The 14,218-nt window shown below is 41.7% G+C and overlaps 1 protein-coding gene across 1 annotated transcript; it reads left to right on the top strand.

Moving 5' to 3' along the window:
- Window positions 1–5,131: 5,131 nt before the first annotated feature.
- On the top strand, window positions 5,132–11,367 carry kpna7 (karyopherin alpha 7 (importin alpha 8)). Its single transcript, XM_061769383.1, has 12 exons — window positions 5,132–5,292; window positions 5,373–5,516; window positions 5,588–5,673; window positions 7,633–7,801; window positions 7,898–7,997; window positions 8,187–8,269; window positions 8,493–8,579; window positions 9,371–9,547; window positions 9,634–9,867; window positions 9,950–10,132; window positions 10,235–10,381; window positions 11,238–11,367. Exons 1-12 carry the CDS (start codon window positions 5,227–5,229, stop codon window positions 11,328–11,330), a joined length of 1,569 nt encoding a protein of 522 aa, XP_061625367.1. The 5' UTR covers window positions 5,132–5,226; the 3' UTR covers window positions 11,331–11,367.
- Window positions 11,368–14,218: the final 2,851 nt, after the last annotated feature.

Below are 14,218 nucleotides of genomic sequence, written 5' to 3'. Positions count from 1 at the left end.
ACAGAGAGCCACTGGTCTCTGTTCTAGTTCCACCTAAAGATGTTTTTATTGTGTTTATGTTTGAGGTCCAGACACTCAATTTCTTCCACACAAAATGCATGTGTGTGTGCCTTTATGGAGAAATGTGTTTCAATGTTTAGTCCAAATGGTATATACAGTATGTCATCTCCGCAAAGTAGCAGCATCAGTATAGAGTGTCAGTCCAGCCATCTTCTTGTTTGTGAATCTCCTTATTTGCACAAAAATAAACACCAGAACTAAAGCCCACCGCAGTGTTGCCTCTCTCATTTTACTGCACGTCACCAATGTGATGAAATAGCCGAGTTGCTTTGAAAGCCCACGTGTAGAATAACAAGATTTCCACTTGCATGCTGATGATAGTTTGACTTAGCAACTTGAATGACAATGGAGGGAAACCTGTTCATGGCTTTTTACTACATTCACAAACAGCAGTAAGTGTAACGCCTGTGCACTACACATCTGCTGGGCGTTAAGATGGCAATATAATTCTCCTTCCTGTTTACTTTTCAGGGATATTCATGGGTACACAGTGGTACCTCAAGACTCGGACACTAGAAAGTTCATAACAGTTTGAAACTGACAAAAATTGACATTAAAAAAAAACATCAACATGTTAACGTGAGAAATGAACTTCATTCAGAGGTCAAAGGATTTTTATACCTCCAGAGCAGATGTTTGGGCATATTCTGATTTTTATAAGATGGAATAAGATGGAAAGTCACCACAAAGGGGGCCAACACTTCAAATACTTTGAGTCATCTCAATGATCCCTATCAGTTGGTGCAAATTTTATTTTTGTCAAATCTTGCATGTCGTTTGTGTCCTGTGTGTATGTTAGTGTGAATGTGACTTGAGAAATGATAAATGATAAATGGCTGCAACCTGTTTATACCTACAACCCTACACACACACACACACACAAATCTATGGTGAAGAATCACAGTGAAACAAGGGCAAATGTTTAAAAAGGCTAAATCTGCAAATACTTAAACCAAGTGTGAAAGTGTTTACAGCCAACACAGTGTATGTATACAACGCTGTTGAAAAATAAAGAAATGCGGTATTGAGAAAGAAAATAATAAAATGAAAAAGAAAGATTGCAAATAATTTACATTAATTCAAACACGATGGGGTGACCAGGGGGCTGTACCCTTACGTTTTGACAGCTTTCAATTTTGTCTTTATCAGTGGGCAGATTTTGTTTGAAGTTTCAAATTAAATGCCTCAAATTAATACTGTAAATCACAAAGAATATCAGCAAAGTATTCAATTCAACATTTGCAAATTCACACAGTCTCATATCTGTTTCATTGTTTTAATTTTCAAATTTCTTTCTGTAAACATCCCACATTTTTTATATATTTGAGTATTTTTATAGGTCAAAATGTAGCCTTTGAGGAAAGAGTGAACTTTTTGTACAAAGTAAATGACAAACACATTGTAATAATTTGGCCAATATTTTTCCTCCATATAATACTTTTAACTGTGAAGTGAGTTTAACATTTCATGTGTGATGCAGAGTAGGCCTATTACGTGCTGGTTTCTGTATGCGTGCATGCAGTATGTATTGATGCAGCGCGATCTACATACAGTAATGATTTCCCGTACACACCTCAAATTGATCTGGGAACCACGGAGGAAAGGGGTGGGAAAATAATGACAGCAAACTAAAGAACGGAGGATATTGTAATTAATAATTACAGTATCATTAGAATGTTATACATTTCCCGTGTTAGTCTTCAATGCCAAATCTGAAAATTCATCCATCCATCCATCCATTTTCCATACCGCTTATCCTCACTAGAGTTGCGGGCGTGCTGGAGCTTATCCAAGCTGGCTCTGGGTGAGAGGCGGGACACATCCTGAACTGATCGCAAGCCAATCACAGACAAAGTAGTTCTGAGCATCCCAGACCGAGAGAGAGTCGTGATTGGTGCAGATTTTAATGGACATGTTGGTGAAGGAAACAGCGATGATGAAGAAGTGATGGGTAAGTTCGGCATCCAGGTCAGTAACCTCGAGGGACAGATGGTGGTAGACTTTGCAAAAAGGATGCAAATGGCTGTAGTGAACACTTTCTTCCAGAAGAGGCACGAACATAGGGTGACCTACAACAGCGGAGGGAGAAGCACGCAGGTGGATTACATCTTGTGCAGTGCAGACGATGTAATCTGAAGGAGGTTACCGACTCTAAAGTAGTGGTAGGGGAGATTGTGGCTAGACAGCATAGGATGGTGGTGTGTAAGATGACTCTGGTGGTGGGGAGGAAGATTAAGAGGACAAAGGCAGAGCAGAGAACCATGTGGTGGAATCTGAGAAAGGAACAGTGTTGTGTGGCTTTTCGAGAAGAAATTAGAAAGGCTCTCGGTGGACAGGAGGAGCTTCCAGAAGACTGGACCACTGCAGCCAAGGTGATTTGAGAGGCAGGCAGGAGAGTAGTTAGTGTATCTTCTGGTAGGAAAGGGGCGAAGGAGACTTGGTGGTGGAACCTCACAGTACAGGAAATCATACAAGGAAAGAGGATAGCTAAGAAGAAGTGGGACACTGAGCGGACCGAGAAGTGGAGACTTGGCAAGACACTAAACGCTAAAGTCCCTCCAGGTTGGCATTGTAAAATAGAAACTGTTTTTCAGTGCCGTACCTCATTAAACAAAGGAAATAAAATGAAATACGGATGCTGAGGTAAAAATCCAAGTTTGCCAGCACCTTTTCCTTGATCCAAAAGAACATTTTTACTGAGCTTTGACAAGCTCTCAGGGTTTATTTCTCTGTCAGAGGATGAATTTTTATGAATTTGAATCATATTCACACCATAGATGCTTGTGACAGCTAGGGTCATATTGGCACATGAAACAACATGTCACAGGGTGTCTCAGGGTCACCAGGAAAAGATTATTGATTAATTATAGACAACCCCAATTCCAATGAAGTTGGGACGTTGTGTTAAACATAAATAAAAACAGAATACAATGATCCATCTATTTCATATACTGCATATTTTTCCTCTAGTAGTCAAGATGTATACCATGTTTCATGCAAATAAGTCATGTTGCTTCTGTATGGGGCTGTGGAGACTGTGCAACCATGTGACTGCCTGGCTCCATTTGATTGGGGAAACACAGTCATGTGACACAAGCAATAAATCCATCCATCCATCCTGTGGAAACCCACCCAGGCACAGGGAGAACATGCAAACTCCACACAGGCGGGGCCGAGATTTGAACCCCGATCCCCAGAACTGTGAGGCAGATGTGCTAACCAGTCGTCCACCGTGCCGGCTTGAGTAAATTTAATGGGGTAAATGTTGCCCATTACTGTCCACCTCTCCACTGAATGAAGAATCAATGGTAGAAAGGGAACGACAGTAATGAAACACATTTGCGTATATCCCCCAGCAGGTTTCCCACCTCTGATGAAAGGAAATTGCTTTCATTTAGGAAAAGAAAAAAATATAAAGCAGGGGAAACAGCGGGGTTTAAAAAGGGAGCATCCAGATGACGCTGACACTGTTTAACACCTGGAAGGTACCTAATACGACCACCATACACTTCACACACAGTTCACGCTTCATGGAGCTACATGACTGTCAAATACCAAACGATTTTGGTAGGTTACTGTGACGGGTGAGGGGACAAATATGTGGACTGGGGGCGTTCAATTCAAGACCCAAAATAATGGTGACATTTACATGACCATAATGTATTTTCTGCAAGCTATTTTTAATAGCTTAGTACATTGACACAGTGCACACGCGGAGCTGGAACTGCAGTAAAGAATGCCTGCAGAAAACATTACAGTCATGTAAATATTTCCACTGCTTTATTTTTTACCACTCTTCAGAAATATTCTTTAGAAAGACAGACCAGCGTATCTACAACCAGTCAAAATTTACATATTTTGGTGATTACATACTAATGGCCCTGACTAAGTATTTATTTTTCCAGGTGTGTATAAATCTCAATGGATTTTATATTGGGAGCGATGCACCTTCAGCCTGACCCTTCTGTGATATGCACTCAGATGACCTGTGTTTGTGCATGTATTAGCAAATTAGTTTGTAGGAAAAAGCACAACAGTTCCCTTTGTTCAGGATTTCCTGAGTACAGGGGAAGAGGGGAGACTTCCGTCACTGTCATTCATGCACAAGCATGCTCAAGTGGGTGTAGGTCAGGGGTGGGCAAAGTATGGCCTGCGGGCCACATATGCCCCACTCTGGTCCCCAGCCTCGAGCATTTGCATTATCAAGAGATCTGTCACATTTGTTGCATTAGTTTAGCTGTTTTCTCCTAAAATTGGTTCATGACGATTAATGTATTATTTAGTGTTAGTATATATACAAATAATTGGTTAATTGATTATAAATAATAAAAATAAAAAAATACTAAAATAAACTATTTTACTTACATTATACATTTATTTTTTTGTATTAATTGTATTAAATAATTACTTTACTATTTATCCATCCATTAATCCATGCTTTTTCCACACTGCTTGTCCTCATAAAATTAGGAGCCTATCCAGCCGAATTTGGTGCAAGGCGGGTGCACCCTGGACTCGTCGGCACTCAATCGAAGAGCACATGTAGACAGTCATTCACACTTCACACTGGAAAATGTAGTCTCCAATGGACATAAAATGCATGTTTTTTTTTGGAAGGTGGGATGAAGGTGGAACCCCACGCAAGCACTGGGGGAACATGCAAACTTCACACAGAATGAAGAAGCGATTGGAATTCTGAACCTCAGAATTGTGAAGCAGACATGCATAATCATTGAGCCACAGTGCTGCATTTAACTAATTATAATTGAATTAATTTTAACTTATACAGTTCATAAATGAGAATGAATATTATTTTTTATTTTAACATTTTTTCAACCTCATCTACAAATGAACTGGCCCATTTGTCTGTTTTAAAAATCAAATGAAAATCTCCATCAGTTTGCCCACCCCTAGGTTGTATTATGCTGCCATCTATCGTCCAGATGACGTTAGTACATACTTTAGGTTGGTAACTAGCTCCTGAGAGTAAATTTGATTGGCTACGTACGTGGCCAATCAGGCAGCACGCTAATTAGTTGGTTGAGTACACCTGCTCCCGCTTTCTCGCTGAAAAGGTGCCCAGTGGCTCCCAATGCTTCAATTTCTCTCGTTAAGACTACAGAAGACGTCAACGAAGCGCAGACTGTGTCATTCTAACCCACCACCATGCCCACCAAGAATACCCCGAAGGAGCGCATCAATAGGTTCAAGAACAAGGGGAAGGATCTGACCGTAAGCTGGAATTTATTATGGAGTGGGTTAGTTTAACGGTAACAACAATGGGCTCACATGTTGTCTTTGTTTTTGTCCAGAAACTTCGAGAAAATAGGTTTTTGGAATGCGTGGAGTTGCGCAAAGCTCAAAAGAATGAGAACCTCATGAAGAGAAGACACATAACGCTGTCCTCTCTTCCTGACGATGATCCGCTCTCGCCTACGTACATCTCTGCGGACAAGGTCAGCTTGATGGTTTGAAGGCCAGTGTTGCCGTTCGTGCGTCTTCCTAACCTAACGTGGCTGTCTTGTAGGCTCGAACTTTAAGCATTGAGGAAATTATTAAAGACATTAACTCTGCCTGCAAGGATGCTCAAACTCGTGGCTGTCAGGCTGCCAGGTGAGCAACTTTCTCTGACTAAATTCATGAATTGCTCACAAAGTTGGAGATAGTTGGCTTCTGGGTGACTTTTATTATTTATTTATTTTTTTGGGATGAGCCTAACTGAACTAAAACCTTCACAGGTTGCGTAACTTAATTTGACCTTATCTAAACTTTGACACGTCTGACTGGTAAATGTTTCAGCACTCTATGCACAACTTGCTATTCTCGAAAGATTTCAGTGTTTGATCCTTGAATTGACTTAAATGTTTTGGATCAATCAGAATTGGTATTTAAAGTACTCAATCATGCCATGAGTATTCTGACATGAGAAGGATGATTATCAACAGTACCTCACCATTGCGAGACTTCGCTGGACTTTGTGTCAGTCATCTGTCGGGTGCAGCACAGAGACTGGAAGAGTCACAGAAGGGCTTAGAGACTTATTGGCTCAATTAATGCATCAAACACCTGGAATGCTTCCATTTAGCTCTGTGTTGGATCACAAAGTTGTGCAAAAAGTCCTGACACAGTGAAAGTTTATTTCATTTGGAAAAAGGGACAGTGTGTTGATTTGAACATTGTTTAAAAAAAAAAAAAATAATAATAATTGTAGCCTGTGGCTAACTTGCATCTTTAGTCCCTTGACAAGTGGATAGTGCCTGAATAATAATAAAAAGGGTAAATAACCACAGAACTGAGTAAATGTACATTGACTAAAAGTGCATTATGCAGACAGGAATTTATGCAGGGTTACGGCTACAGCTTTTATCCACTAAGCAGTCCTTCACATGTTTACAGAATGAAATGAGGCTTGTGACTTTAGTTATAGCAGTGGGTATTACATTACATGAATGGGCTGAACTCTGAGAAAATAGCCTTTTCAAATACACTAAATGGAACGGTTGGATGTGCATTTCAAAAGTTTAGAGAAGGTAAAATTTAAGTTTACCTGCAAGTTTTAGGTTCATCCTGAAATTTTACCCATATTTGGTATGGTACCTGTGCTTTACTGCTCTTGTACCCATGACACTTAACATTTTTAAAGACAATTTAAGAAGCATCCTAATTCAGAACACATCGGGACTTTACATCATATAATGTAGATTAAAATAATTGGTTTTCACTTTCTGCCAGTTGCACACTTGAATCCAAAGAAATGGTTGGAGCAGAGAGGCCAATTAAAATATTATAGCAAACTGCAGAAAGCATGTATAGAGTCTCCTAGTGTTCCCAATCTTTTGAGCCAAGTCTCATATTTTGGATAAGAAAAATCTCATGGCGTGCCACCAAACAAAATGCCAAAGTATATGCTGTATACTGCAATGACTGACCTTGTCATTTACTCCCAAATTGTATTGCATAAACTGCATTAGGTGGATACACAGGTTAATTGTACCTTCTGCCATCTCATTAAGTGTTTAATTGTTCTGCCTGTCACTATACATTGCTGGCATAGATGAACAAAGATGCAATATTTGTAGTAAATTTTCATACCACTGAAGTGAAATTTGTGGCACGGCGGTCGACTGCTTAGCACGTCCGCCTCACAGTTCTGAAGACCCGGGTTCAAATCCGGCCTTGCCTGTGTGGAGTTTGCATGTTCTCCCCGTACCTGTGGGTATTCTCCGGGTACTCTGGTTTCCTCCCACATCCCAAAAACATGCATGGAAAGTTTGATGACTCTAAATTGCCCCTGAGTGCGAATGGTTGTTTGTTTGTATGTGCCCTGTGATTGGCTGGGGACCATTTCAGGGTGTACCTCGCCTCTCGCCCACAGTCAGCTGGGCGGTACGGAAGATGAAGTGAAATTTGATCAGGTTTCGTGGCAAACCTAATGATCTCTCACAACACACTGTGCTGCTGCAGCACAGTGGTTGGGAATAACAGTAAAGAGTGCTATAGTGATTTGAGGCAATCACGTTTGTTCTTGAAACTGATTTTAAGTGATTAACTTTTTGATACCCCCCTCATCAGAAAACTTCTTTCTCAAGAGCGTAACCCTCCTTTGAAGGAAATCATAGACTCTGGTCTCCTGGCCCGCTTTGTGTTTTTCTTGGGGATGGACGATGAGCCCAATCTGCAGTTTGAAGCAGCTTGGGCTCTGACCAACATTGCCTCTGGAACGTCTTGGCATACACAGCAGGTGAGGGCACTGCAGAAACGGCAAGGGCAATATCAACAAAAATATCACACTTTTCTAGATTTGCGGAGGGGGAGAAAAATCCATTTCTGTGCACAGGTGGTAGAACATGGTGCGGTACCACACTTGATTGCTTTGCTGGCGTCTCCACAGTTGCACATCAGTGAGCAAGCAGTATGGGCCCTTGGAAACATTGCAGGTGATGTGCTGATTTTAGTTGAACATGTTTATACAGCTTGTGTATGTAATAAGGATTCGAGGTGACTTGTGGTTTATCATTTAAGAAGTTTAGCACTCTAATATGTGTTGGTTAAAAAATGGTTATCCTGTGCTCTCCCACAAAGAGTTTTCAGTGCTTCCATTTTGCCTTTCTCATCAAAACTCACAGGTGATGGCCCACTCTATAGAGATGTTCTCATTGAATGTAATGTGATCCCTGCCTTACTGGCACGGGCCTCCCCAGAAACTCCAGTAAGTTTTATTTTATTTTTTTTCCCTTTTCTCTTCCAAGATTGTACATGTAGTTCACCATTTCTGGTCATCAAAGTTGTTGCTGTAGTGAACTGGGCGAGACTGACCTACACAATTCTTAGCCTGCAACTTGCAGGCTAGGTGTTTGTTTGGTGGTGTTTTTTTATTTTATTTATTTTTTGAGCGAGAGGGCGGGGGTGTGAAAATTTCTCATCCCTTTCAGGTCGGATATTTACGCAACCTCACATGGACAATGTCAAACTTGTGCAGAAATAAAAACCCATTTCCACCCTTGTCTGCAGTCCAACAGGTAAGTAAATTATTAATTTTTGTGTAAAGGTTTAATTGAAAAGAATCATTTGTCCATTGAGATGGAAAATTTGCTTGACGGCACTAAAAATGGAAGTAAGATGTGTTGAGAATAGGAGTAAAAGTACAATAAGATCTAGTAAAATAACACATCAGTGTGGAGCAGTTCAGATAATGTCGATTGGTTACTTTAGAGTTAAGGATTGTGATGACATTTGGAATATTTTATTTATTTATTTTTTTAATTATCTTTTGGCCATAGACACTCCGTTGCGTCTCCCAGACTCCAGAAGCTCAAACTGAGAGTACTGAGGATGAGGCCTTTCTGATAGGATTTTTTTTTTTTAGCTTTCTGCCTTGTCCTCACAGTGCAAATGTAGGTCAGAGGTTTCTGAGATTTAACTACAATTTTCCATGCCATTTTAACAATTGTTTAGGTTGACTTCACACTTTTGTCACAAGTGACCTGGAATTTTTTTTTTTTTTTGGGGGGGGGGACTAATTATGTAGCAAGCTGGATCACTGATCTCACAGCATTGATTAGATTGACTTTACACTGCAGGAATAAGGCCCCAATTTCGATTTTAGTTTTCACTATGTACACAGTGACACAACCAATATCGGTTTACATTCATAAACTCGTTAAACAACCTGCACGTGCAGGTGTCCAAATTGGGAGTGAAAAGCCAGGAGGAATTGAATGGGGGAAAATATGAAACTTTGCATGGACAATGAAAGTTGGGATGTGTGGTTAAAACTACAGAAATTGTGATTAGTGTTCAACTCCTACAGATGCTTGCAACATTGATCCAGTTTCTCCATCTTGGGGACAAGGACATCTTGTCAGACGCATGCTGGGCAATCTCCTACCTGACAGATGGTGACAATGATCGTATTGCCATTGTGGTAAGAACGGGTATTGTCCAGCGACTGGTCGAGCTCATGAGCCACAAGGAGCTGAGCGTCATGGTAACAAATGTCTTTTCACAGCTTGGGCTGATTTTCAATCTAATACAGTAGTTGGCTAACTGTCATTTTGGACGCATATACTTCAGATACCTGCCCTTCGTGCCATTGGGAATATAGTGAGTGGCTCAGACCAGCAGACGCAGGCAGCCATTGATGCTGGTGTTCTCGGCATACTTCCTCGACTCATGAGGCACCCAAAGGCCAACGTAAAGAAGGAAGCGGCATGGGCATTGTCAAACATCGCAGCTGGGCCATGTGAGCAAATCCAACAGCTGCTCACTTGCGGCCTACTCCCTCCTCTCGTCGAACTACTTAGAAATGCAAGTGGTAAAATGTCACAGAATCAGCACTTCAAATGATTGTCATAATTGGGCAGAATTGTAATAGTTTTGTTTCATAAAGGGAGATTTCAAGACTCAAAGGGAAGCTGTGTGGGCAGTGACCAACTTCACCAGCGGGGGCACTGTGGAGCAGGTAGTCCAGTTGGTGCATAGTGGGGCACTCGAGGCAATAATCAACCTTCTCCAAGTAAAGGATGCCAAAATCGTTCTGGTCATATTGGATGCCATCAACAATATTTTCATGGTGAGGGGGCAGCTAGGGTGGCAAGTGTTTCTCACTGCACTTGAGCTAAAACATGGACATGATCAGTTTGAGTCAGACTTGCACTGATCGATTACTCTTTAGGCAGCAGAGAAGCTCGGCGAGATAGAGAAACTCTGTCTTCTAGTTGAAGAGCTGGGAGGACTGGACTGCATTGAAAGTCTACAGAATCATGAAAATGAGATGGTGTACCAGGCAGCCTGCAACCTCATTGAGAAGTACTTTGCGGATGTAAGTAAACATGGCTACGTCATATCTCTGAACCAGAATTGTGCCGTTTGGGCCCGTTTCTAGGCGGATGACTTTGTGAACATAAGTTTTCACACACTAAGTATATTTCCGGGTTTGGAGCGAGTGCAGAGCGAACTAGCTGGGCAGTTGCCGCCATGCAAATGCAGTGGATAAAAGAATAAGTGCTGTGGTTTACAACAATACTTACTATAATTACAAGCGATGAATCCTCCGAGCCATTTATGTTAGTGACTGGATGTGACCCCACCTATCAAAATCTTTATTCCACCCATTTCCCCTCCTCTGTCAGGTTGTGAGTAGTGGGTGAAAAATCCAACGCATGGCATATTTTGTGTCACATTGAATGAGCCAAACGTGAGGTTGTTTTGAATGTTTGGCTGCCACAAGAGTTGGATGCTATGATATTGCCAGGGAACAATCTAAGCAAAGTTGTTTTCAATATTTAAATTTGGGGATTATGAACGATCCAATCAGAGCAACGCTTATTTACCTGTTGCATATTAATGAGAAATCTGGCCGTTTCAACTACCAGGTGAAAAAGGCCAACAAGAATAGCTTAAAGGGACATTCTGGGCATTTTAAAACAAATTTCTTGCAAACCTGGTATAAGGATATCTAAAATGATGGAAGGGGACCTTAAAGTATGGATAAAATATGCTACAGAGGCAATGGCACAATCATTTGTCTGTGAATAGCTGGAATAGTGACATATTGCACATTCTGTTCATAGGAGAAATTGTTTCAAAGCAGTTGGTGCTTAGTGATTGATTGGAAAGAATAGACTGCCTTGGTGTCTGTCAAGCAATTTACAGCTCAAGTTTACTTCTCTTGACAGGGTGAGATGGAGGGGTTGAAGCTCGACTCCACAACCACAGAAGATATTTTTGTCATCGAGAGCCCAGACACTTGCAAAACATTTGAATTTTAAACTGTTCAACTATGCAAATAAAAAAAATTGTATGAAATTTGATTAGTTTTGAAATGTTTAAAAGGTGGCATATTTGAGAATGTACTTTTAGTATTTATAAAAAAAATATAAAAGTCTGGTGTGTGTGCGCCTGTACCCACACAAAGTGGGGGAAATTGAACACCCAAGTAAATCTTTAGTTGTCTGCCAATTTCTGAAGTGTCGAGTGAGCAGTTCTCCAAGTCAGCCCTACTGTTGTGAAACAGTGGGGCTAATGAACATAACCACCCCTGACATTTTCAGAGCCAAAGAACCACATTGCATGTGCTGGCTGAAGCAGAAAATCAAGGACCTTGGCGATTTGGATGTTGCATACAAATGTGGCAAGCAAACTTGAAACCTGGTGACCTTGAGCACCTATGGTCAACAAACATTGTATCGAGTTGCTCTTCAATACTACTGCAGCGGTTCCTGCCTATAGATGCCACAAGATGGCAGCATTGCTTTACCCTGAGCACCCAAAAGGTAAATTTTCTCCAGCAAATAATGGATAGGGTAAAAAAAAAAAAATCTGCAAATATGCAGGGCTTCCTGACGTCAGAAGCACATTAAATGTACGGCTATAATGTTCACAAAACCTCCATGATTAACCATTTCTATTACAATATTAAGGTGTGTTTTGCAGCAGTGACGGCTGGTGGAATTTTCTCCAGGGGTCTCGCTCTGTCTACTCATTTTATTGTATTTTTGTCAAACATGCTCCAAATAGTCCCTTCATCAACTTCAAAACGTTCAAATGTGCCATTCATTGTCACAACTAGATGGCGTGTAATGCCAAGGAATGTACATCGATGACGGGGAAAAAAATCGTCTCCCTCCGTTTGCAAAAAAATTATTACATTTTATTTTTTTTTTTTTAATTTGATTTCAATGTCCTGTCCTGTTCAGGTGCGTGGCCTTGCAGAATGGTGGCTCTGTATGCCTTTTGTGCTGGAACAGTTTTGTTGTGCAACGGGAGTTTGAAGTACTGCTTATTTTGTTTGTTTGCGAATGCAGCAGTACCGAAAAAGGTTTTAGGGGACAGACAGAGCGGATTTAACTGATTTTGTGTGCAACTGACCTGTGGTTCATTTTGTGCATGATTGAGAATCTACACAGACAAAATGTATACCTGTTTTGAATTTGAAATAAACAGTTTTATTTTTAAAATTAGGAAGGGTTCTGTCCCTCCAACAAGGTTAAGAACCACTGGTCTAGATATTTGAGCACAACTAAGTTGAGCGGGAGGCCTAGCCAGCGAAACAGTCCAGTAGGGGACCCAATCAGGCGGACACCCCAGCCCAACCGAAGCGCCTTGACCAGTCCTAAAGGGAGGGGCACGGGCAAAGCACCACCGCCCCCCAGTTCTGAGGACCCGGGTTCAAATCTGGCCTAGTCTGTGTGGAGTTTGCCTGTTCTCCCTGTGGGTTTTCTCCCACATCCCAAAAACATACAGGGTAGGTTAACTAAGGACTCTAAATTGCCGGTAAGTGTGCATGTTAGTGCGAATGGTTTTCTTGTGCCCTGCGATTGGCTGGCAGTTTAGGGTGTTCTCAGTCTCTCACCCAGCGTCAGCTGGGATAGGCTCCAGCACACCCGCGACTCCAGTGAGGATAAGCGGTACAGAAAATGAATGTATGGAAAAATACTGGACATATGAACCAATTTTTAAAAAATGACCATTTTAAACAAGTATTAGACTTTGGCAGTAGCAAGAGTTTAGCTAGTGCAAAACGTGCAAAGATGCAGGCATTTGAGTCGACTATTCAAGTTATGCGGGTTGCAGAAGTATTGCACATTCAGGTGAGCAGCATTACAAAAGAAATAAATTGCAGGTGGTTCACAGATTGAGATGTCACTTGTTCAGGAGTCTGATGGTGGTGTGCAGTGTTCTATTTTTTTTGGTACACACATTTTGCCCTTCTGTTCTTGAGAGGCAAATTGCTCAATGACTGTTTAAAGTCAGGTGTGTTTCTTAGAGAGCAAGGCCAATTCCCTGAGCAAAGACTGAGTTGGTCCGCTTCTGTAGCTGTCTGTAGAGAATGTCTACATGAGGCATGATGAGATGGAACAGTTTCAAGAAGAAGCTGAAACTGTCCTCCTCCATTAGTCTCACAAACCCTCCAACTTCAAACTCCCTACCTCAAAGTCTCTGATGGTTTCAAAATACTGGAGCAGGTCTTTGTGCTCAAAAACAGTGTTCACAGTTTAGCTGTGGAAGTTCCACCTCACTGTGCCTTGCTCTTAGGAGTCTGTGGGCCACCACGCTATCAAGCACACCAGTTCTCTTTGGAGAGCTTGAAAAAAATGCAGCGACTCAAGCCAGGTCTGAGAAGAAATTACTCACTTTTTGGATATGTGAGGTCACCTGCTGCATGATGAGGTTTAGTTGGTGAGCATTGCAATGGCCGTAGTGAGCGTTCCCATATACTGTACATCCCGAACCTTCTTTTGCACACTACCTGAGGCTCCTCTCATGACACTTGCACCATCCAATGCTTGGGGGTGGCTGGCGGGGTAGCGTTGGGTCACTGCGGCTTCCTCCGAGTGGCCGGCTTTCTGGCCGTCTCGCTGGGGGAGGCGGACCGCCTTGGATCCTTCGGTGTGGGAGGTGTCCCGTCCACCAGGCCGCTCTTGGGTGGACTCCTGGAACCGACCCCCGCCTCTCGAATGGGTGGGGTCAAACTTTCAACGAGCATTTATTGAAAAAGGTCTGAGCGCCCCAGAATGGAAATTACGTCATAGAGCGAGACAGTAGCAATAAACAAATTCTTTTTACGCTTCATTAACTGTATACAATGTGTCCCGCCCAACTAAAACTACATATGTGAAGTTTTAACTTTTTTTTCTTATTCAAGGTAGTGACTCAG

Source organism: Phyllopteryx taeniolatus, chromosome 4, assembly GCF_024500385.1.
Source record: "Phyllopteryx taeniolatus isolate TA_2022b chromosome 4, UOR_Ptae_1.2, whole genome shotgun sequence".
NCBI classification, from domain to species: Eukaryota; Metazoa; Chordata; class Actinopteri; order Syngnathiformes; family Syngnathidae; genus Phyllopteryx; species Phyllopteryx taeniolatus.
Note: the sequence above shows the minus strand (reverse complement) of the source record. Positions and strands in the feature narration are given on the sequence as shown.